Genomic DNA, 26,934 nt, shown 5'->3' with positions numbered 1-26,934 from the left:
ATTTATCTGGTCATGATTGCATGGCTGATGGAACAAGAGCATGCTACTCCTGTGAATTAAGTAAAGATTCCCGAGTTTGAAAGAAAGATTGCCAAGTTCAACAAGATACACCTGAAGAAGATCGCAGGTTACATCGACTGAAACGTTGTGAAAATGACATTCAAGATGAGAACAGTTGTTTGAAGAATCCAAATAATACAAGGATTGAAAATAATTAACAGTTTATGACAAGTGTTTGTTAACATTGGACTTGAAAATGACCATGTTGTAGCCCTCAGTTAAGCAATCTTGTGGCAACGTCTGCCACAGATGGGAAGTTCTTGAAAAAAATATCCATTCATTGATATTTCGTATGTAAAGGAAGAATGGAAATTTTTTGCTGTGGTGGTAGGAAGACGAGATCTTGCTGTGAATGTTTCGCAAGTAGGGAACAGAAATCGAAGCCAATCATCCATGCCCGCTCTATGCGGTGCCGTAACTACAACGCGGTACATATTTATGGCGTTAATTTTGTCTGAGTAAAAACTTCATCAAACATTTCGGACTGACATCTTTTCTGACGAGATTTCAAACATGAGAAAAACAGCTTTGATTATCAAGATTTGATTATCGAGATGTTTGCTTAAGTGCAACGTGGGTTAGGGTTAGGGTTAGGTAGCAGGGATTCAATTCGAATAATTGGTACAAAGAAAATGAGTGAGAATCAGGCAAAGGAGATTAGGAGTCGGAGGAAAATGTTGACTGTTGATGCAGCATTCATTCTGGAATGGTTGATCTTGAATCAACTTCATTCTTTAAGGAGAAAATTTGTCACAAATATTAAATTCATACGCATCTATATCCGACTCTGTCTTCCTTTTTCTTTGGTTCTGTAATAAATTAACTACTACTACTACTGCTACTACTACTACTACTACTACTACTACTACTACTGCTGCTGCTGCTACTACTACTACTGCTACTACTACTACTACTACTACTACTGCTAATTAATTGATGCCTCCATTCAGTCTCAAGACCGGGTAGAAGTCTTAAGTAATTCACAAGGACTCGTGGCATAGTGGATACAGTATTTCGTAAGACTCAGTAGTAAGTGACACTCTTCTGAAAGTTAATGGTCCAATCCTCAGTGCGGGCGATACTAAGAATACAGTTACAAATTATTTAAGACTTCTACCTGGTCATGGCTGACTATACGTAAGCATCCTATCTTCGTGAATTAAACAAAAGGTTATGTTTGAAATTCGGTGCACGTTCTCAAGTTCGAAAAAATACACCTGAAGAAGGTCGAAGGTTACATCGACTGAAACGTTGTTAGAATAACAATCAAGATGAGGACGGTAGTCGGAATAATTCAAAAGTGTTTAATACTTTATATCTTCAAATATTTATTCATGGTGTTTGGTTTGGTTGTTTTGTTTTGTGGCATATCAACTGTTTTGGACTATTTCATGTCAGATCCAGTAATTTTGGAAAAAGATTTTATGTTTTAAATTCTTTGTTTTATCAAATATTTATTCATAGTGTTTGGTTTAATTGTTGCTTTTGTTTTTTATTTTGCAGAACATGATTGAGTTTTGCAAAGGGAAAAGAAAAAAAACAATAACATCAATGTTTGGTGCAGTTCAGGTTAGGAAGCCAGTATTTTCAGACAGCCTGATTTGGTAGCACCAGAATATACATGAGCAGAGTGTTTGCTTAATAATATTCTCAAATAGTTACCCATGTAAATATTGATCAGAACCAACATTGCTTAACTTTTACGATTGGATGAGAATCAATGTGTCAACATGATTTAGTCGCAAACCTCAGGCAAAGATTAAAACCCACGATTGGATTCGATCATTTTCAAAATGTCCGACAGGAAAAATGGAACAAAAAAAAGAAAATTGCCTCTCGCTACGATGATAGCCGTTTGTGTCACTCGAGCCAGATGACTAAGCAATGACTGAATTAATCTTCGGGATGCAAATCGAAGGAGGATGGATGGGATGTCCAGAGTCCACATAAAAATCTGTAAGTTGAGTGAGGGGGGGGATTATGCATGTGTGTGTGTGTGTCTGTGTGTCTGTGTGTGTGTGTGTGCAAGCGTTCCTGTCGAGTCGATTGTAATTTGCTCACGATGATAAAGAAGGGAGAGTCGGAAATGAAAAGCGAACAGAAATGCCTCAATGTCTTTTATCGATTTCTCGGTATTCTTTAATGCACACGGCCTGCGGATGGCATTCCGTTGGTGACACTTGGATGACAAGAAAAAAAAAAGAAATCAAACACCCACGAGGCGAATGGGCAATGACCGAATGACGCAGACCGAACAGAAAAGATATCAGAAATGGTAAATTCTGCTGAATTCTATAGAATTTTCTCTGGAAAAAACAAAAGAAAAAAGTTTTCTTAGGACTTTAAAATATTTTATGCATTTTTGAAGATTTGTCAAAGCTCAATTGAACATTTATTTATTTATTTTTTATTTATTTTTTTATTTATTTATTTTTATTTTTTTAATTTTTTTTTAATTTATTTTTTATTTATTTATTTTTTTTTATTAATTTATTTTTAATTTTTATTTTTTTTGTGGACTGTTATCCTCATCTTCATAGTTGTTGTTGTTTCACAACGTTTCAACCAACTCATCGTCTGGCCTTCTTCAGGTGGTTAACTGCAACAAGATAGGAATGCTGAGTCTCTCAACTGTATCCTCAGCAATTACTGCCTTCCATGGTTGTCGTCTCACCAGGTTTGGCCAAACACTTACCATAAAATAATGATAGAGTAGAGAGAGACTAGTAACCTCTCTTCTGTGTGAAAGAAGCTGCAGAGAAGAAAAGAGGACATTGCCCACTAGATTTCAAAGCTGGTTTTGTATCCTGTTCAGGCAGGAAATGGTGCTCTCAGCAACTCCTCCCAGATCTGGCAAGATTAATCTATTTTAGGATGTATTTGGTTCATATACAGGTAGAGGATTGCGTTGGGAATGAAATACCTTCTGGAGCGGCAGAATGATGCAACCATTTTTTTAGCAACATTGGCAACAGATTTGATGTAGGTCTTCCATATGAGGTTGGAATGAAGGTCAGTCTCAGAAGCTTGTCAAAACAGAGTACTTCCTGAAACCCTATGCAAGCATTTACTTATAAAAAAATCCAACATAAACAAATTCCTGACAAACCGCCCCCTTAAGTAAGACACTCAATCAAATCTCCAATACTAATGATTATTACAATACTATCTCATTGATTACTGTACACGCAATAACCTTTATCCCTGAGTGGCCTCCGGGCCTTGATAAGTGGTGACCCCTCCCCCCCCCATGTAAAAAAAAAGGACAAAGTATTGTTATTAGCTGAAAAAATGGAATTTTTGTTTAGTTGTTTAGTTTTAGACAGAGATAAAGAGTAAACGAATTGTGGATAGTGGTTGTAGCTAGATGAGCATTTGTTGTGAATGGTTTAGGGGGGGAGGCATAGATTGAACTTCAGTCAGACACTTACCATAAAAATAATAATAGAGTAGAGAGAGAGTAGCAACCTCTCTTCTGTGCGAAAGAGGCTGCTGAGAAGAAAAGAGGACATTGACCACTAGATTGCAAAGCTGGTTTTATATCCTGTCCAGGCAGGAAACGGTGCTCTGAACAGCTTTTCCCCACAGATATGGTAACAGTAGTCTATTTTAGGATGTTTTCTGTTCGTACAGGTAGAGGATTGCGTTGGGAGTGAAATACCTTCTGGAGCAGTAGAATGATGGAACCATTTTTCCAGTAAACTTGTTGACAGATTTGATGTAAGTTTTCCATTTCTAGCCGGGCATGAAGGTCAATTCAAGAAGTTCGCCAAAGCAAGGTACAAAGCATTGCCAGGGCCGCTGCGAGGAAGGTGGGCTCTCTCTATCATGCTAGAAAGTTACGCCTGAAAGTATCTATAAGGCCACCATTCGTCCATATATATAGAGTATTGTTGTCACATTTGGGCTGGTACATCTGCTACTAGTCTCTCATTCTTGAACACGGTTCAAAAGAGTCGCCAACCTGATAGGTCCTGAACTATCATCTAAGCTTCAGCCTCTGTCTCATCGATAAAATGTTGCATTCGTCTACCTGTTCTACAAGTATTTTAATGGTGGATGCTCTGATAAACTACAAGCCCTTATACCCCCTCGACATAAATACCCCCAACAAACCCGACAAGCAGCAAAGTTCCACCCCTACACAGTAGAGATCCCTAGACGTTTTGCCTTCCTTGAATCTCTTATGTCGCTCAAAAACTCATGCTTGATTCATGCAGGATGGTCCAAAAGCAGTCTGAAGTATTGCATACGTTTCTGTGGGATTTTTCCAAGTTTAAATCAGAATTTTATTGCATATCGTTCTCCTAAAGTATCCTCACGTCCAGCTTGCATTTTTGAAATTCATCAACTGTGACAATCAGGCTTTAGTAGGGTGTATTCCAATTCCTGCTGTAGTTGTTCATTTGAACCTGAAATCATAAAAATTGGTCAGTCATCTCATAAGATGTATAGCAATAACATTGAATTTTCAAAAATCTACGACAAATTTAAATGCCTGTGCAAAAAAGTCTGGAAACTTCCTGAACGCACCTCGTAAATCTGAAACGCAATTTTGTTACAACAAAGCATGTTTTGACTTTCCCACACTTACCGGCTCTCGTCTTTTCCTGAAGTTCGGCTTCTTGACAACTGGCTTTGATACTCTCCAACTCTTCTTCGATATCACGGTATCCGCGCATTTTCTGCAGCACGAGCCGAGCTTCATCCTCTCGATTCTGAGTGATGAGCCATCGTGGTGATTCAGGCATAAAGATAAACCCAATAAATTGAATGGCTGATGGGAGACCAGCAAGACCCAGCATGTACCTGGTTGGGAGACAATGATAAAAAGGGCATTTGTTAATGAGGAAGGGGTCAATTCAAATCGATTGAAAGAAAAAGGGAAACAAGAAGAAACAAAGGGTCAGATTGGCCTCAGGAATGTTGGTTGTTGTTTGAAAAAGAAAAAAGTTACTGGCTCTGTAGATATTTTTGTATTCTTTGAGTTAGTCTTTATTTCATGGTTAGTGTTTCGAATTTGTGAAAAGATTGGTTTACAAAGGCAAGGCAACTCTAATAAAGATTGACATGGGATTATCTTCCTTCCATCGCTGAAATTTTAAGAGTGTACACTGTTCGTTTTTTCTGCAATTAGAATACAAAAATATCTATGGAGTAATTTTCTATTTTCTTTTCCAAACAACAACTAACTTGCCTGACGAAGGTCAAAGGCTGCACCAACCGAAACCTTGCACAAATAACAATGAAGGTGAGAACAATGCAAGTAATATAAACAATCAACCCTCATCTAAAAAATCCAGAAATTTAAAAGTTGTGGATTTGAAAAATTTAAATTGGAAGATCAAAAGTTGGAGATGGGATCTGAGATGGTTTATCATGTGTGTGTGTGTGTGTGTGTGTGTGTGTGTGTGTGTGTGTGTGTATGTGTGTGTGTGTGAGAAAGAGAGAGAGAAAGAAAGAGAGAAAGAGAGAGGAGGAACGGGGAGAGAGAAATAGTGATATTAGAATGAGAGAAAAAGAAGAAGAGTCCAAAAAAAGAGAGAAAATAGGAAGAGAGAGATTAACGTAAAAGTGAGAGAAAAAGATAAAGAATCAGAGTATAGAGCGAAAGAGAGAGAGAGAGAGAAGGGAAAGGGAGAGACTGATAAGGAAGAAGAAGGCAGAGAAAGAGAGAGGGTGAGGACGAGAGAGAGAGAGTGAGGACGAGAGATAGTGAAGGAGAAAATAAAATACAATCCTATTTTGTATTTAAACGCATTCCTATATGCATATATATTTACACAACATCAGCATACGCAACAACAACAACAAGTTTGTATACGGGGGGGGGGCATCAGCATAAAAGAGCAATGCACCTGAAGAAGGCCAAAGTGGACATTGGTCGAAACGTACAATAATCAGAAGAAAAATTATGTGAACAACCATTGGAATTCCCTCAAAATACTCGACAAAAAATAAAAATTCACATAAAAATGTTTACATCTTTTGTCTTTCAGTTTTCCATATTACACACCTCTTCCTCCTCCGTCTCTCCTCCTCCTCTTTCCTTCCTTCCTTCCTTAGTGCGACACACACACACAGGACGGGTTCAGTAAGCTTCTTTCAAAGAAGGAAGTTTCTAAGGAATATCAAAATTCAAAAACGGTCCCCAGTCTTATATATATCCCATTCTGGTGTGATTTTTTTTTTTTTTAACAACGTCAGTTTTTACAGAAAACTGTCGCGTCCTCCAACATCGATTGCTTGCTATTCCCAAATAGTCACCCATCTGGTACTGACCAAGTTTAATGTTGTTTAACTTTTGAATGAGAAACAGTGTGTCAACATGGTTAGGCATTATGTATCCCTTATCGCTTCTCTTATTTTGACCTTTCATCTTCACATTCCATGAGCTATGTTTCTGACAAACATAGAAGAATTGCTGTTTACTTATCGTGGGCAAATTTTTTACCTTAATGTAATATTTTTTTACCTTAATGTAATATTTTTTTACCTTAATGTAATATTTTTTACCTTAATGTAAAATTTTTTACATAAATGTAATATTTTTTACCTTAATGTAAATTTTTTTACCTTAATGTAATATTTTTTTACCTTAATGTAATATTTTTTTACCTTAATGTAATATTTTTTACCTTAATGTAAAATTTTTTACCTTAATGTAAAATTTTTTACCTTAATGTAATATTTTTTACCTTAATGTAAATTTTTTTACCTTAATGTAATATTTTTTACTTTAATGTAATATTTTTTTACCTTAATGTAATATTTTTTACCTTAATGTAAAATTTTTTACCTTAATGTAAAATTTTTTACCTTAATGTAATATTTTTTACCTTAATGTAATATTTTTTACCTTAATGTAATATTTTTTACCTTAATGTAAAATTTTTTACCTTAATGTAATATTTTTTACCTTAATGTAAAATTTTTTACCTTAATGTAAAATTTTTTACCTTAATGTAATATTTTTTACCTTAATGTAATATTTTTTAGCTTAATGTAAAATTTTTTACCTTAATGTAAAATTTTTTACCTTAATGTAATATTTTTTACCTTAATGTAAATTTTTTTACCTTAATGTAATATTTTTTACTTTAATGTAATATTTTTTTACCTTAATGTAATATTTTTTACCTTAATGTAAAATTTTTTACCTTAATGTAAAATTTTTTACCTTAATGTAATATTTTTTACCTTAATGTAATATTTTTTACCTTAATGTAAATTTTTTTACCTTAATGTAAAATTTTTTTTACCTTAATGTAATATTTTTTACCTTAATGTAAATTTTTTTACCTTAATGTAATATTTTTTACCTTAATGTAATATTTTTTTACCTTAATGTAATATTTTTTACCTTAATGTAATATTTTTTTACCTTAATGTAAAATTTTTTACTTTAATGTAATATTTTTTACCTTAATGTAATATTTTTTACCTTAATGTAAAATTTTTTACCTTAATGTAATATTTTTTACCTTAATATAAAATTTTTTACCTTAATGTAATATTTTTTACCTTAATGTAATATTTTTTAGCTTAATGTAAAATTTTTTACCTTAATGTAATATTTTTTACCTTAATGTAATATTTTTTAGCTTAATGTAAAATTTTTTTACCTTAATGTAATATTTTTTACCTTAATGTAATATTTTTTTACCTTAATGTAAAATTTTTTACCTTAATGTAATATTTTTTACCTTAATGTAAAATTTTTTACCTTAATGTAATATTTTTTACCTTAATGTAATATTTTTTAGCTTAATGTAAAATTTTTTACCTTAATGTAATATTTTTTACCTTAATGTAATATTTTTTACCTTAATGTAATATTTTTTTACCTTAATGTAAAATTTTTTACCTTAATGTAATATTCTTTTACCTTAATGTAATATTTTTTACCTTAATGTAATATTTTTTACCTTAATGTAATATTTTTTTACCTTAATGTAATATTTTTTACCTTAATGTAATATTTTTTACCTTAATGTAATATTTTTTACCTTAATGTAAAATTTTTTACCTTAATGTAATATTTTTTACCTTAATATAATATTTTTTACCTTAATGTAAAATTTTTTACCTTAATGTAATATTTTTTACCTTAATATAATATTTTTTACCTTAATGTAAAATTTTTTACCTTAATGTAATATTTTTTACCTTAATGTAATATTTTTTACCTTAATGTAATATTTTTTTACCTTAATGTAATATTTTTTTACCTTAATGTAATATTTTTTACCTTAATGTAATATTTTTTACCTTAATGTAATATTTTTTACCTTAATGTAATATTTTTTACCTTAATGTAAAATTTTTTACCTTAATGTAATATTTTTTACCTTAATATAATATTTTTTACCTTAATGTAAAATTTTTTACCTTAATGTAATATTTTTTACCTTAATATAATATTTTTTACCTTAATGTAATATTTTTTACCTTAATGTAATATTTTTTACCTTAATGTAATATTTTTTTACCTTAATGTAATATTTTTTACCTTAATGTAATATTTTTTACCTTAATGTAATATTTTTTACCTTAATGTAAAATTTTTTACCTTAATGTAATATTCTTTTACCTTAATGTAAAATTTTTTACCTTAATGTAATATTTTTTACCTTAATGTAATATTTTTTACCTTAATGTAATATTTTTTACCTTAATGTAATATTTTTTTACCTTAATGTAATATTTTTTACCTTAATGTAATATTTTTTACCTTAATGTAATATTTTTTACCTTAATGTAAAATTTTTTACCTTAATGTAATATTTTTTACCTTAATATAATATTTTTTACCTTAATGTAAAATTTTTTACCTTAATGTAATATTTTTTACCTTAATATAATATTTTTTACCTTAATGTAATATTTTTTACCTTAATGTAATATTTTTTACCTTAATGTAATATTTTTTTACCTTAATGTAATATTTTTTACCTTAATGTAATATTTTTTACCTTAATGTAATATTTTTTACCTTAATGTAAAATTTTTTACCTTAATGTAATATTCTTTTACCTTAATGTAAAATTTTTTACCTTAATGTAATATTTTTTACCTTAATGTAATATTTTTTACCTTAATGTAATATTTTTTACCTTAATGTAATATTTTTTACCTTAATGTAAAATTTTTTACCTTAATATAATATTTTTTACCTTAATGTAAAATTTTTTTACCTTAATGTAATATTTTTTACCTTAATGTAATATTTTTTACCTTAATGTAAAATTTTTTACCTTAATGTAATATTTTTTAGCTTCTTACATCAAGTAGCTTCATACCTTGTCTAGAACGATTTTCATTGAAAAAATCATAACTTTGGCTTTGTGCATCTCCCTCTCTATCTTTATCTCTCTCTCTCTCTCTCTCTCTCTCTCTCTCTCTCTCTCTCTCTCTCTCTCTGTATATATATATATATATATATATATATATATATATTAAATCACTCTCCCCTTTCTCTCTCTCACACACACACACTCTTTCTCTCGCTTTCTCTCTCTTTCTCATTGGCAAGCCAATATCAGTTCCACTATATCCAATCATTCTTAACCTGAGGATGATGGTGATAAAGTCCCAATTTCGAAGTCTTGCAGAGTGTGGACGTACTCATTAGTTTCAATTACTCCCAGGTCCAATTTGACTCTAACTCTATGCTCCCGAAATCATAAGTTAATTATATTTGTTACCCATCTAATGACGGATCAAATTTGCTGTTCATCTATTAACGAATCAAATTTGATATTCATCTTATGATGGATCAGTTTTATTGCTCATCTTATAATGGATCAAATTTGCAGTTCCACTTATGACGAATCCAATTTGCTATTCATCTTATGATGGATCAAATTTGGTGTTTATCTTATGATGGATCAATATTATCACACACGGATCAATTTTACTATTCATCTTATGACGGATCTAATTTGCAGTTCATCTTATGATGGATCAATATTATCACACATCTAATGACGGATCAATTTTACTGTTCATCATATGACAGATCAAATTTGCTGTCCATCTTATGACGGATCAAATTTGCTATTCATCTTATAACGGATCTAATTTTCAGTTCATCTTATGATGGATCAAATTTATTACTCATCTAATGACGGATCAAATTTGCTGTTCATCTTATGATGGATCCAATTTGCTATTCATCTTATGCTGGATCAAATTTGGTGTTTATCTTATGATGGATCAATATTATCACACATCTAATGACGGATCAATTTTACTGTTCATCATATGACAGATCAAATTTGCTGTCCATCTTATGACGGATCAAATTTGCTATTCATCTTATGAAGGATCTAATTTTCAGTTTATCTTATGATGGATCAAATTTTATTGCTCATCTAATGACGGATTAGTTTTGCTGTTCACCTAATTACGGATCAAATAGGAAAATATGTAATGCCATGTGATCCCTAACTTGAAAACTGGCAACCAGAACTTTGGTTTCAATGTATTCCTTCTTCGTCATCTTCTCTGCTGGCTGTGTCATCGTCTCTCACAAATGATTGGCCACAGGTTCAAAAGTATAAAAATAAAACAACTCAAAATGCAAACTCTGACACATTTTATATATATTGGTTGGCCTCTGGGTGCGTGTGTGATACCATCACAGGAAAAGTTTGCCAAGGCATCACTGTTGTTTGATCAGTTCATTCTCCATCTCCTCTAATCCACATCTAGTCTCCTACTCCAATCTCTCTTGGGGGATCTTCGACTCACTGTACTAAACAGAAAACTCCAACTCATAACTGTTGTCAACTATCACAAACCTAAACTGTTCTTAACTGTTGTGCGCTGTCTCAAAACTCATTTCTACTCCCAAAACTAACTTGGAAATATATTGACTGATCTTTTGTTCATTGCCACATCTCGATTAGACACCTAACCTCAGCTATCTTTTGTGCGTGTTGGTGAACAACTTCCTGTGCCTTTGTTCTGCTGATAAACTTATTTCATATTTATTTTATTATATTTTTTCTCTCCCCCCTCCACTTAACACTTGGAGGGGGGTGGAGATGCTAATAGCATCACAAATATAGATTTCAATCTCAATTATTTGAGCAGAAAACAAAATAAAGATTTTCACCTCTTTTACATAAAGAAACTGTATAAATGCAATTCAACATAAAACTGATCAGTAGATGAGTGTGAGTTAAGGTAGGAAAAATATATCTCGAGAAGAGGAGGTTGCTTTTGTTCACAACTTTACTGTTGAGTATACTGATAAATTCACAAAGGACAGGTCAATTATGCTGGACAATAGAGCAAATGACAAATGCACAATGCAGTTCGACTTGACTCGCACACAGGCTCCGCTTTCTTCATCACTGGACATGTCAAATCTTTATTTAGGGGAAAACGAGAAATCTTTTATGAACATTGTAAGAATTCAGTTGAATCTAATATATAAAATTAAGTCAGTCTATTTCTCAAAGTTGGATAACAATAGTTTTGCATTTGACAAATCGATATTTGATTTTGTCTAGCCTATAATCTTTATTTATGGTAAAATGAACCATCTTTTATGAACATTGTAAGAATTCAAGTGGATCTAATATATAAGATTAAGTCAGTCTATTTCTCAAAATCGGTGCTTCTTCTTTGATGTTCAAATAATGAAGAAGCACAAACTTCACAATTAGCATTGGATCCGGTAGATGATATTGCTTTCTAATTAGATTTTTCAATTAGATTACACCGTTTAGTACGGATGATTTTTGTTATAAATATAATGTTATAGCAATAAATTAAGAGTTTATCTATAGAAGTAATTAAAAATTAAAACAAATTAAATAATTGGAAAAGAAAATGGACGAAAGTTTATTTAATAGCGTAAAAAATATATGAAGTTTTCACATGAAATAAATGAATAATGAGTAAATAAAAGAAAATATAATAAAACTATATAATAAACATAATAAAATAATAAAATAATAAACATAATAAACATAATAATATAATAAACATAATAAAATAAAAAACATAATAAAATAATAAACATAATAAAATAATAAACATAATAATATAATAAACATAATAAAATAAGATCCAGTAGATGATATTAGCAAAAAATTTTTTTAAAATATATTTACATGCATAAAAAAAACATCTAACTAAACATTTCTTTTTAAAATATTATATTTACATATTTAAAAAATAAACCTGAAAATAAAGGTATTTTAATGAAAATAATCAGTTTTCAGTTGTAAGCGTTGGCCAACATTTTACACGTTTAGTGCAAATGACTTTAAAAGCAGAAAATGACTTGCCTCGGTAAATATGCCATTGCACCACGCTTTAATAATCGAGTAAACCAACAAAAAATTGAAATTAAAATAAAAGTAAAGACTTTTAGGCACAACTTGCCAACAACTAGAGGACTGACAGCAAAACGGAGGGAGGGATTTAGGTGGTTCAATTGTACCCCTTCGATGTAAATACCTCCGACAAACCTGACAGCTAAATCCCACCCCTTCACTGTAGAGATCCCTAGGTGTAAGAAAGCCTTCTACTCCAATAGTTTCTTCCCCAGAACTGCTAGACTCTGGAACTCTCTTCTGGGATTCTGCTTTCCCAACTGTACTGACATGCAGAAGTTCAAGTGTAATGTGAACAGACATCTTGCTGCTCATCTCCCCTCATAATGTCCCTGCAACTTATGTCCCCGATAGTAGCTTCCTCTTTCAAAGTGGCACTGTGCCTTGTTTGAGGTGAAAATTGAATAAAAAAAAAAAAAGGTTAGCAGAATAAGACCAAATCAGGATTCATGGGTAGCATGTGACACAAAGTCATTTTCATACGAGAATATAGGCAGCTATCTTTCTTCTCTTCCGAGGTGGAGGGTGAGCGTTTTTTGGCTGGGTGTAAAAATAGCTGAGAACGAAACTGTTAGAGTAACGTCACCTGAATGACGTCACTTCCTTCTTTATAATAAACTAGCAGAACTACCCGGCGTTGCCCGGGCCATATAAAAATAAGAAAATGAAGTTACGTTTGACTACACTTGCTAAAATATTTTTACTGGGCAATACTTTATATTAGTTTTTTTTTTTTTAATCGACTGATGTCGGCCCACTGCTACGAATTCAGAATAGGGCATGTGAGCGAGAAAAAAAGTTTTAGTTACGATTTAAAAAAAATAATTGCGATTTACATAAGTAATCTTCATGCATTTAATAATAATCTGATCTTTAAATTAACTCGCAGTTAAATCAACCGGCAGTAAAAAAAAAGTCCTCTATTTGTTTTGAGCTAAGTAAATAATACAAAATATAAACAGAAAATATTTTTTTTTAAATCTTTAAACCTTGTTTAAATGCAAAAGCTTTTAACTGAAATAAAAGTTTCCAAAATCATGTTAAAAATAAAAAACAAAACGTCAGCAGTAAAAGTGAGACATACAAACACACTAACACACATACACACTAACAGACATCTCTCCTTTATATAATAGATGACACGGCATTCGCAATTCTTACACATGTGTTTTGTTCTTCAAGCTTACAAACACAACAGAAACCGTTGGCATTCCTTGGTAGAGAGGTTTCAGGCGACTGGCAATTAACCTCCACCCCCACCCACTCCAAAAGAAAAGATAATGGGATGGTGCACATCGAACCGAATAAAATATGTTATTCTGGCATGAAAAGAGAGTGGAGGGGAAGATCTACTCCTGGTGAAGCTGGGCAGCAGGCTCAGAAGTAATAAACAATTGCGAATTCTCCTGGACCTGGCCACTGTCCTAAAATGCGTTGCCCCTCAACACCATACACCGCAGTGCCAAATTAGTGAGTTTGCCCGAGTACCCCCTGCTGCGGTGTTTTAGTAGAAAAAAAGCAGGAGCATGGTTTTCTTCAATTGCAGCAAACTCCGCTGGTACTGGAAGTATGTCAACGTGGTGACAGCTCACATCGATCTCGAACATCTTCGCCCACTGAACATGTCCCTGGTCATGCACAATCTCAGGCCACCGTGAAACGGAGAAACAAATGGTATTTCTTGCGATCCTGGCGATAGCCAGAATGGTGGTGTGAACATAGAGACTGAATGAGAAGTGTGAGGTTGAATCTTGGCCAGATCAGAATCTGGTTGTGTTCTTCAAACACCAGTTGAAGGTCAAGATCAGGAGTGATATGAAGAGATTACATCCCGCGGCTTTTAACAGAAGATGGATTTGTGCATATGCAGAGGAGCCAAGTTAGAGTATGTGTTCCCTGCCTAGGCATCGCATGCATGGCTCCTAGTCTTGCCGGACCCCAGTCCCAGTAAGGTAAGCCTTGTCTCCCTTAGCTAGCCGAGTGAATGCTCCCCTCTTCTCTCCTGATAGAGAACTCCAAGATGCCTCCCCCCATTCGTTTTCTTTTTCGACCCCAGCTCTTTCTCCAAACTTGGAGTAACATCCCCCCAACTCCCCCACCTAGTTCTTCAAGCTCCTTAGGGATCAACCTGCTTGTTTTCAGCCTTAATCGAGCTGGAAAACAGTGAGCGGTCTGCCATCTAGTGAGGATTCGGAGGGCCTTACTAACAACTTTTTTTATTGTCCCCCTTTCTCCACCAATGAAATCATTTTTTACTTTTGTTGAATTTGTTTATGTGCCAATAAAAAACGATTAAGCTTTTTTGTTAAAAAAAAATTGATTTAATTTGGAAACAGTAAGTAGGACACCCCCTGGAGTGATTTTTGTGATGCTCCTTAGATACTCCTTAGACAATAATTTTAATGAGTGACAAGGATGACTACAGACCCCCCCCTCCCAATTTTGTTAGTTGGTCTTGTGCCTAATTGTTTATTTTTTTGCAATTTTACAGAAAATAAATGATAAAAACCTAAGGCAAGAACATGCAATTTTTTAAATGTTAAAAAAACAAAATAAATTGATAAACGTTTATTTCAAATAATTTGTGTAATTTTTAATGTGATGACTGATATTCGATTAAAATGATTTGTTCTGAAAATAATCAATAAATACACAAAAACTGAAGGATCAGAGCGAAACAGTGGTAATCAAATAAAAATTTGTATACGGTCGTAAACTTGCAATACTTCCTCCTCGCGATCTTGAGCCCCCATAATCAACAGATATTAGACGTTACACATAAAAAAAAAATTATGATAAAAAAATTTTAATATTAAAAATATCGATTTGATTCGGGAATCTTAAGTAGGGTGACCCCCGGTGTGTTTGTGATATTAGGATCAAGCATAAACAAAAGGTGCAGTAACAAGGATGACCATAGACCCCCCCCCACCTCCCCAATTTTTTTTTTTTTTACAAGGTGGTCACCACTTATCAAGGCCCGGAAGCCACTTGGGATAAGGGTTATTGCATGTACAGTACGTTAGTGTTGAGATTTAATAAAGTGTCTTACTTAAGGGGGTGGTTGATCAGGAATTTGTTTATGTTGGACTTGAAGATATCCAGGCTGTAGTCAGGTGGGAAACAGGCAAACAGAACAGAGTTCCACAGTCGTGCACTTCTAAGAAAGAAGCTTTGGTCATGGAATCTACGTTTTGATTTTGGTACAGATAATAATGTGGGGAAAATTAATGAGAGCGGTTTCAGCTAGATGGGTGTTTTTCATGAAAGATTGGCGAGGGGAGGGGACCAAGAATTGAAGCTTAGACGAGCACTTGCCATGGAAGTAACGATAAAACAAAGACAGGCTCGCAAAGAGATGTTGTAGAGAAGAGAAAAGGGCATCCCCCACTAAGCCGCAAAGTCTATTTTGTACTCTGTCAAGGCAGGATAGGCTGTTTTTAGCAGCTCCTGCCCAGATATGGCAGCAGTATTCCATCCTTGGACGTACTTGGCTTTTATATAGATAGAGAATTGCATCAGCAGTGAGATATCTTCTGGAATGGTAGAAGGATCCCACCATCTTTCCAGTGACTTTGGCAACAGACTTGACATACGTGTTCCATTTCAGATCAGGAGTAAAGATCAACCCCCAGAAGCTTATCAAAACATGGACCTTTCCCTAGACGAGAGCCATCTATTTCAATTGATGCCAGATGAGGATCAGAGCGTTGATGATGTAAAGATAGGAGCTTGGTTTTAGATGCATTAAAAGTAACCAGCCACCTCTTCCCACACTGTACCATGCGCTCGAGATCAGAGGAGAGAGAATCAGAGAGAACTTTGTCATTTACAGCCTTTGATGTGTTGCCATAGATGGTCGTGTCATCAGCATAGATATCAACGAATGATTTAAGTATGTGTTTTGGGAGATCAATTTTTGAGTGGCCTTGTGCCTAATTTTTTTGTTTTGCACATTTCTACAGAATAAAAAATCTATAACTCAACAGAGATGAGACCATTCCTGTAATGATCCAGCCCCTGTTTACTTTGTAATAGGAGTTTGATTATGTGCAGTTCTACGAGGTCTACCCTCCCAGGCTTTGCCTTCACTCTTTGGGAAGGGATTAGTTTATTGTTAATCGCCTGAGGAGCGCTCACCGGGCACTTTTTGTAGGTCAGATTTCCCCTCTTCAGAGGCACTGACTTCTCAATCCTGCTTTCTGATCGTGGTGTCTAAGTTCTTGCAGTGCGAGAGAACTAAACAGCCTCTTCTCGCTTTTCAAACATTTCTAACAACGTGTAAAGTCTAATGTAAAATAAGAAAATAAAATCACTTTAAAAGTTGCGACTTAGGTTTTTTACTGATTATGTACGACAATTTTTACTGATTATGTACGACAATTTTTACTGATTATGTACGACAAATTTTTACTGATTATGTACGACAAATTTTTACTGATTATGTACGACAATTTTTACTGATTATGTACGACAATTTTTACTGATTATGTACGACAAATTAAGGCAATAAAATTTGCTCCTGCTAATTCTTGCTTTGTTTGATATTTAGGCATGTCATTCAAGCAACCTGGGATCCTCATGTCAAGAACAAGAAGCAACCAATTTTAATTTAGACAGACTGACAGGTTGCTTTCGTTTTTGTTAAAAATCCTTATAAAAAATAAATATTTTTTCTTTCTTCCCCTCAGACTTAAGGGTTAAAATTTGGGGGGAAAAAAACCCCAAAGAAACAAGAAACGATTAAAAAAACAAAAATGGAAAATATGAGTAAAAATATTCCCGGCCAAAGCCAAGTAGGTACAAGATAGTATATCAAATATATAGATTCTAGAACAAGAATTCGTCTGGTCTGGTGGAGTATCACTATGGTGCACCATTCCTTATTTATAGCGATAAGATTTTATTTGTTTTGAATACCATGTTATTTTGAATATGTGGTCAAGGTTTACTTGTACAATAAATCATCTTCGTATCAGGTTGGTCTGACAAACTCTTGTATAGAAAGACAGAAAAACACTCGAGAATGATAATGCATATGAAAACTCAATTTTTCAACTGTTGGATTTTATTGCAATAATGAAGAAGAACCTTTATATATCTATATATATATATATATATATATATATATACATATATATATATATATATATATATATATATATATATATATATATATAGGTTCTTTTTCATTATTGCAGAAAAATCCAATAGTTAAAAAATTGAGTTTTCATATGCATATATATATATATGTAGACTGTCACTTAGAAGTGATTATAACTTAACACTTTTATCCATTGCGGCATTGGTTCATTCATTTATAGATGTAACTGACCTTTTTACCTGTTAAAAACTGGGAAAAGTTAAAGCTTGTTGACTTTGAACGAGTGCTTTATGCCAAATTGATGGTCGCATATGGTTAGATTTGTGTTCATTTTTGCATTACACACTAACCCTTATTAATCCCTATTAACTCTTGTTAATCCATATTAATCCTTATTAATTCATATTAATCCTTAACTGTGTATCGAATGGATACCATAATACTTAGTTCGCTATACTTATCATAGCAAATGGTCATAAAAAATTTCAGTCAGTTTTCGAGAAAAAGTAGAATGGACAGACAGACAGACAGAGAAAGAGAATATATATATATATATATATATATATATATATATATATATATATATATATATATACATAGAAGGTGTCCAAAAAGTCGCCGAAAGGTTTTGAACTTAAATTGAGTTTTCATTAAAAAAACTACTTACTTTTTTTTCATCAATTTCAACTATAAAAAATGTTATCTACCTTTTTTTTTTTTTTTTTTTTTACAAGGTGGTCACCACTTATCAAGGCCCGGAAGCCACTCATCGATAAGGGTTATTGTAAGTACAGTACCTGATTGTCATGTCATATTATATAAAACACGCATTTCCATGATTCAACGAAAAAAAAATGGTTGCGGCCATATTTGTTTTGTCACGTTTGACATGTGATGTAAACACAAGGGGGATAAAAAAGATTATGTTTTCAAAACGTGGCTAATTTCTTCAACAAAAATTCAATTTCTACCTTACCGTATTTCGTAATTTTTGGATGTTTTCATTACTACGACATGACACTTCAATAAATACCATTGATTTTACTTGAAATCCAATTTTTCAATTTTTACATAACCAGCAAACGCTAATCATCTACATGTTAGCTTGAACAGGAATAACAACACAAATATAGGAAATACATAATATTTCTGAAATTCCGAACCAGAACTCACGCTAGCCAGGTGTAATCGACTTCCTCCAAAGGAGAGAGTTTCATGGGAATATGTAATTCACAAACAGTTCCAAATAGCATGTTTATCCCCATTAGGGGAGATGGCGACATTAGGTTTTTGGAGCTCTGGCAGGGAGGTTGTCACGTCCTTCTACATATAGTTCCTGGTATTCCCAAATGGTAACCTATCTGGTAATGACCAGGCTCAACGTTGCTTAACCTCGGTGATCTAATAATAGCCGGTGTGTAACGTGATCATGCTGTGGATGAGCAACTGAATTTATTAGAAATCGATTTGAGAAGCACTTGTCTTCTTTTTTGATTTCTTTATGTGAAAATTTTTATTTGAAAAAAAAAAAAATTCTAATATCAATAGAATTCTAAAAGGAAACACGTAAAACAACGAAACGCAGGTTATTTATCTACATTTTAAAAGGAAACGTTGACTGTGTTTCTATCTGGGAAGAAAATTGAAGTGAAATTTTATTTAAACTCGATTTCTGCTTCTATGTGAGGCAATCAATGTCAAGACTCGTCAGGCTACTGAGTTGAATGACTAGCGATGTAATAACATTTCGTAGCAGCAGCAGCAGTTGTTGTTGTTGTTGTTGTTGTGCATCCAAGTGCATCATGGGAACGGAAGCAGGTGCTTGGTTTACAGACTAAGAATGCAGATCAGAAAATAAGAAAATTGAAAATCTGTGTGCGTGTGTGTGTACATAAGAATGTGTGTGTGTGTGTACATGTGTGAATGCGTATGTGTACATGCGAATGTGTGTATACATGCAAATGTGTGTGTGTTTACATGTGAGTGTGTGTGTGTTTACATGTGAATGCATGTGTTTATACATGTGAATGTGTGTGTATTTATATGTGAATGTGTGTGTTTACATGTTAATATGTGTGTTTATACATGTGAATGTGTGTTTGTCTACATGTGAGTGTTTGTTTGTTGACATGTGAATGTGTGTGTTTGTTTGCATGTGAATGTGTGTGTTTGTTTGCATGTGAATGTGCGTGTGTTTACTCGTGAATGTGTTTGTTTACATGCAAATGTGTTTTTGTGTTTACATGTGAATGTGTGTGTGTGTTTACATGTGAATGTGTGTGTGTGTGTGTGTGTGTTTAAATGTGAATGTGTGTGTGCTTATACATGTGAATGTGTGTGTGCGTGTGTGTATCTGTATGTGTATACATGCAGAATGTGTGTGTATTTGTGCGTGGGTTTAGAGACGGTGGAAACTATTTCTGACTGAAGTGAAGAGTGTAGGAGGATCCACATCTACCATAAAGGATGTTTTCAACAGCACTCTGGAGGCCTCCCTTGTTTAATGCAAATATTTTAACAGTATTCTTTTTCCCCATAAAATAATTTTTAATAAATGTCTTAAATTTCATCGGTTTATTTAAGATAAAGTGACTATGATATGCTCCGCCACTAATGCCAATCCTGAGGATAATAGATTGGAAAGATGATGAAACTTTAATACAACTATTGTATTGTGCTTAACATTTAATTTTGACAAACCAAAGCAAATGGTATTTTTAACAGAAGCATAGCAGACATACATCAGGAAATTAATCGGAATCGAATCGGGAACAGAAAAAAGTGGAAAATTTTTAGATATCAGGATAAGGAAAATTTGTTCCTATTTCTGATGCCAAAAACGATTCTTTCATATAATTTTTTTAACTTAATTTTCCATAGCTGGTAATAATGATAAAATAATGAATATTTATTGATTTGAAAAAAAAAATCAATTGAACTAAAATCAATAGATCACAGTATTAAAGTATTTTTTTATGTTTGCGAAAATATATGAACGTATTACCTGGGTTTTTACTCTAATCCGATAATTAATAGAATTAAAACTGAAAAAATTGAAAAGCTAAATATTACGAGGTTTTAAAAGAATCGGAATTGGTAATTGTATTGGAATTGGAAATTTAAAACAGAATCGGTAATTGTATTGGAATCGGGAATTTAAACTAAATTGGAAATTTATTTGAATTGAGAATTTAAAAGTAAATTTGTAATTGTATTCTAATCTGGAATTAAAAATTAAATTGAAAATTTTATTTGATTAAAGAATTTAAAGCTAAATTGGTAATTGTATTTTAATCAGGAATTTAAAACAGAATCGGTAATCATATTGGAATGGGAAATTTAAAACAGAATCGGTAATCGTATCGGAATCATGGAATTGAAAACTAAATTGGTAATTTATTTGAATTGGGAAATTTAAAAAAGAATCGGTAATTGTATTAAAATCTTTAATTTAAAACAAAATTTGTAATTGTATCGGAATTGCAAATTTAAAACAGAATCAGTAATTGTATTGGAATCAGGAAAAATATTGAAATTGTTCAATCGCTAACAGATACATCTAAAGATATGTGACTGCCTCTAAGTCAAATAGTTGTGCGATCATTTTTTTTTTGGTGTTGTTTTAAAACTATTTTCTTTTCAATAAATTTCTAGTGATGGAATTTGAATCGAACTGGATTTAAATCAAAACGTTCTTTATCCTGAGGAAGTTTTGAAGATTAGAATTTTTATTTTTTCAATTTTTACAAATGTATTTGCACTGTTTTTTGTTGTGGCGTATAGTGTGGGTCTAATCGTCACATTAAAGTAATTCAGTCTCTGAAGGCAGGAGGAGATGCACTGATAACAGAATTATTGTCATGAAGTGCACGCAACAAAGAAAATGCTCAAGGCCAGCAGCTTTCTTTCAGAGTCACTGGTGCAGGTGCAAAACGAGAAATAAAACAATGGCTGTTGAAAGAAGTGAAGATTTAAAAGTTTTAACGTTGCATGGAATGTTCTTCGATCCCCACTGGAAAGCCTGTACTCTCCTCATTATTTTCTTCCCATATCCGGAATAGGTGACACGAGGTCAACGCCCGAGAAGAAGAGTTCTCTAGCCAAACAAAAATTGCCTGAGTAGTTCCATTGGGATTGTTACATAATGACTGTGGCCGGTTGTTCAAAATGCCTTTGTCTAGTCTATATAATGTTTACATATCGCTGATACAAAGGATATACACACACTAACAGAAAAGTAAAAAAAATCACAACACAGTTGATCTACAAAAATATATTATTGTTTTTATTTCACTCCAACAATCAGCTTTTCAGTGAAAAATTGTTATTCTCTGTTTTGACATATACTGGAAGGCACGGGGAGTGTGGTTAGATGGTTGTCTGGTGGTGAAGAGATGGGGGACACATGCCGCAGCTCTATCTGAACCTCTGACCCTCTAACTGACCTTTGTCCGTGATAATTTTATTTATAAACATATTCTTTCCCATCGCTATTTTTAATATTTCCTTTGTTTATTATTTCAACTTTTGACTGATATCTGCTCACATATTTCTGGGTCAAATTATGCATTCCAGTAAACAATGTTGGAAATAGCAAATTCTTAACATTTGAATCCATTTGCATGTGTGCGACCCATTGAATGTTTTTCTTCCTGGCGTTGCTTGCTAACAAATAACATCATTTCCCAGTAGGAACGCCTCAGGCGTTTAGCAATAAATTAATCCCTTCTCGAAATATTAGAAAGCAAAGCCTGGAAGAATGAGCCTTCTAGAACTGCACAGGATTATATCATAGCCAACAGAAGATAGACCATCTTAACAATGGCCTAAATTTTTGAATAGTGATGTCTCTTAGTTGTGGCGGCATAAACAATCACAAGGATAATGATGCTTTCTTGTTTTTGTAATTTGCAACAAATAATAAAAATGCCAACAAAATAATCGCTCAATTGCTCAATTGCTCAATTACTCAAGTTCTTTGAGATTTTACTCTTTACAAACCTGTGCAGTTAAAACTTGCATCAGCTTTTTCAATGCTTTTAACCAATCAGCTCATTTATGATCTCTGCTATGTTTCTGTTGCAAAATCTTTGGCACGATGGTAGTGTATGATCAGAAAGATTTGGATGATTCTATTTATAACCAGGGATGATAAGAACGAACCAATAATAGCTTTTTATCAGGGAACTACACTCAACTGATCCTGGCTGGATTAATGCTTCCATTTTTTACCGAGAATTCTTTTCAATTCGAAGTTTCTCTGACTGGATTGATAATGCTAATTTTTACTTGGAACAACAACATTTAATATTTGCAATTGAATGATTTTCTTATTTTTTTTGCTTTCCACTCAAGAGATTTATTCAGGCTCATTAGATTTGATTATCGAGATGTTTGCTTAAGTGTGAGTTAGGGTTAGAGTTAGGGTTAGAGTTAGGTGTCACAATCACTTTATTAAATTTATTGGATCTCTGAATTCTTCAGCTTTTTGTCTTGACATGAGATGACCATTATTCTGCTGATCATGACTGGATTCATTCTTTACATTCTTTGATCTCACTGGACTGCAATTTTTTTTTTTTTTTTTTTAGTTTTTAGGAAGAGCTACATTTTTTATAACAAGAATAACTCTAGACTCAAACACATAATTTGTTTATGTCAGAAAGAAAACCTCCATGAAAACCTAACCTCTACTATGTTTCTTTAGCAATTTTTTTTGGCACAATATTAGGGTATGACCACAAAAATTCGGACGATTCTATTTATAACCAGGGGTGATAAGAACAAACCAATCAGAAATCAGAATCACTTTATAAAATATATTGAATCTCTTTGTATTTTTCAATAATAGCTTTTCATCAGAGAACTACACTCTGCTGATCCTGACTGGATTAATGCTTCCATTTTTTACCGGCAATTCTTTTCAATTCAAAGCTTCTCTGACTGGATTGATAATGCTAATTTTTACTTGGAACAACTACTTTTAATATTATGGCACCAGAACTAATGTGTAACATTCAATCCGTATAACATTGAAGGGTTGTATATTATGTATGTGTGTTTAACTTGCATATCGTCTAGTGGTATAAAATTTACAACAGATACATTTTAACAACGGACATACAACCAAAATAACAGTTCTTTGGGGTTTTAACATTGGGCCAATCGGAGAAACATACCTCGTCCGTCCAATGAATCAACAAATCTCGGGTTGTCTTTTCAGCAACTTTTATTACCGATGTTTCCTCATTAGAAAGATGCAACGGTGATTCTAGACTAACATATTCTGATCCCCTCTACTGGGAGTCATCACCATCCAAATTGATCGACTCTCTCTCTCTCACTCCCAAATATTGACTGGTCAACTCATAAATGTCTTTTACAAACCTTTACTTAATTCCGCATCACTCTAAAATGAGTTCTACATAAGACTACTTCAAACTCTAGAGGTTAAACTATTTTTAAATTGTTGTTTATGTTCTAACATTCTTTTCAAAGAGATATCGCGGCCATTTTTTTTGTACTCTGGTAGCACTCAATGTTACTTGTTTTTTTGGACCAAATAAACATTTTACATTAAATAAAAACACTAAAAATTTATCCAGTTAGGTAAAAAAGTAACTTATCTTTCCTTTGGTAACATTTATTTGCTATATATTTATTTTATGATAACTTTTTCATACCTCATTGGGTTGTAATACAAACCCTAAGATGTTACACACATTATTTATTAAATTTTATATGGTGCCGAGCAACGCCGGGTAGCCCTACTAGTAAGTAATAAAAGAAATAAAATGGTGTGAATCACGTAGGCACGAGAAACACCGATGCACAAGACATGATCACACAATTTTATTAATATAAGAAATACTGATAGGGATAATTACTACGAGACCTTTGCTGGGAAATCACTTATAATAAGCAGCAGCAGCAGCAGTCGTCGCCATTCAAGTAGTTGAGTACGAATCATATGGAGAGAGCGGACGTCAAAATATCGGTCCGATTACAAAGGTTAGTAATGCAAGAATCCAAGACAATGCTGATACCTGCTTGCAGGGATTTGCCGCCACTGCCGCTACTGCTGCTGTTGTTGCGACCAAATTATCAACAGCACACATTCATTAAGGATCTACAACAGTGGTTCCCAACCTTTTTTGAATATGGCCCCACAATATTGAGCTTTCTTTTTTGCTTTTTTTTTTTTTTTTAATTTTCGCGGCACACCTAAACATTTTCCACTCATAAAGATTGTTTTGTAATGAAATAACAAAAAAAAAAATAAATAAAAAATAAATAAATAAATAAATAAAATAAAAAATTATGTAAGGAGCAGTTTGATTCACATAAAAGATATTTGTATTTAGGAATCGTTTTGCTATCAAAATATCAAAATCAAGTCTGAATTATCCATCTTTAATGCCGATTACCGATACAGTGAAAAACTTGTGATATTCGTATTGGCGATTTTGAATCATGATTAAGAAATAATCAGTGATTAAGAAATAATCAGTGATTGTTCCGAAGCACACTAATGTGTCACGGCACGGGTTTTTTTTTTATTTTATTTTTTTTTTTTATTTATAACATTTTCACTCCAAACAAGGCACATTGCCACTTTGGTGTAGGAGCTACTATCAGGGACATGAGCTACTGGATACTATGTAGGGAGTTGGGCAGCAAGATGTCGGTTCACATTACACTTGAACTTCTGCATGTCAGTAGAGTTGGGGAAGCAGGGACCCGGAAGGGAATTCCAAAGGCTAGCGGTTCTGGGGAAGAAACTACTGGAGTAGAAAGCTCTCTTACATCTAGGGATCTCTACTGTGTAGGGGTGGGATTTAGCTGCTTGTCGGGTTTGTCAAGGGTATTTATGTTGTGGGGGCACAAGTGCTTGCAATTCGTCAGAGCATTCACCATTAAAATACTTGTAGAACAGGCAGAGTGATGCAACATTTCGTTGGTGGGACAGAGGCTAAAGCTTAGATAATAGTTCAGGACCTATCAGGTTGAAGACTCTTTTTGGACCTTGTCTAGGAGCGAGAGACTAGTAGCAGATGCACCAGCTCAAATATGACAGCAATACTCCATACATGGGCGAATGTTGGCCTTATAGAGGTACAGGATACTTTTGCCATTAGTAGCGTTCTAGCATGGTAGAGAGAGCTTACCTTCCTTGCAGCAGTCCTAGCAATGCTCTTAATGTAATTGTTCCAACTCATGTTTCCTGTGAAAGTTAGGCCGAGGGGTTTAAAAGAAGTACTTTCAGTTAATGAATCTTTGGCCATTGCTATTGGTGGTAGAGAAGGTTTCTTGTAATTATTGGTTGCGAACCATTGGTTTATAAATGTGTGAAAATAAGAGTTTGTTCAAAACGAAGTGATTGGTGAAAAAAACCAAACTTCATGACTTTATTGGGGTGCATGATCAGCCAAATAGATATGAATGCAGAATATGATATTCACTCTGCTTAGTTGCTATCTAGTTCGATCTCTTGAATGTAGAACCATTCGTGAAATAGAAAACATGAGGTATATCATAGAGTATATCATAATGAAGTATATCATAAAGTATATAATAATGAGTTATATCATAAAGTATATCATAATGAGGTATATCATAAAGTATATCATATCTGGGTTATATCATAAAGTATATCATAATGAGGTATATTATAAAATATATCATAGCTGGGTTATATCATAAAGTATATCATAACTGGGTTATATCATAAAATATATCATAATGAAGTATATCATAATGAGTTATATCATAAAGTATATCATAATGAGGTATATCATAAAGTATAACATAATGAGATATATCATAAAGTATACCATAATGAGGTAAATCATAAAGTATATCATAACTGGGTTATATCATAAAGTATATCATAATGAGGTATATCATAAAGTATATCATAATAAGGTATATCATAAAGTATATCATAATGAGGTATATCATAAAGTATATCATAACGAGGTATATCATAAAGTATATCATAATGAGGTATATCATAAAGTTTATCATAATGAGGCATATCATAAAGTCATATGTCAAATATCATGTATTAAATATACGGAAAGGGTCTCGACATCATATTCTAACATTGGTCTCGCGAGGGAGACATAAAAAAAGAAATATTTCAGCAATGAATTTGGAGAAAGAACATCATATGAAAAATGATAGGATGCTTCTTTGCTTTGATTGTACCTATTTACTATGCCTCCCCACGGGACAGAGTTAGACACCAGGGTCGTTTTTTAACGTGGAGAAAAGGTACAAAAATAAAAATTGTCTCAGTCGTGAAGGATTTCTCCTCCACGGAAAGAGAACAAGAAATGGAAGTGCAGCATCTGAAGAACAGATACTACACTTTGATCTTGACCAAACCTGAATGCAATGTGTGGAAAACTTGAG

The 26,934-nt window shown here is 33.0% G+C and overlaps 1 protein-coding gene across 1 annotated transcript in view; it reads right to left on the bottom strand.

Moving 5' to 3' along the window:
• The window catches only part of LOC145293692 (proton myo-inositol cotransporter-like), a 383,417-nt gene that overhangs the window by 69,235 nt on the left and 287,248 nt on the right, over nt 1-26,934 (bottom strand). Inside the window, exon 3 of the mRNA XM_080140102.1 lies at nt 4,655-4,869. Within this exon, the coding sequence (XP_079996228.1) occupies nt 4,655-4,869 (215 nt within the window). The remainder of the gene's footprint in view (nt 1-4,654; nt 4,870-26,934) is intronic.

Source organism: Euprymna scolopes, chromosome 15 (genome assembly GCF_053919585.1).
Source record: "Euprymna scolopes isolate OS-2025 chromosome 15, ASM5391958v1, whole genome shotgun sequence".
Lineage (NCBI taxonomy): Eukaryota > Metazoa > Mollusca > Cephalopoda > Sepiida > Sepiolidae > Euprymna > Euprymna scolopes.
This window is presented reverse-complemented; position numbering and strand designations above follow the sequence as displayed.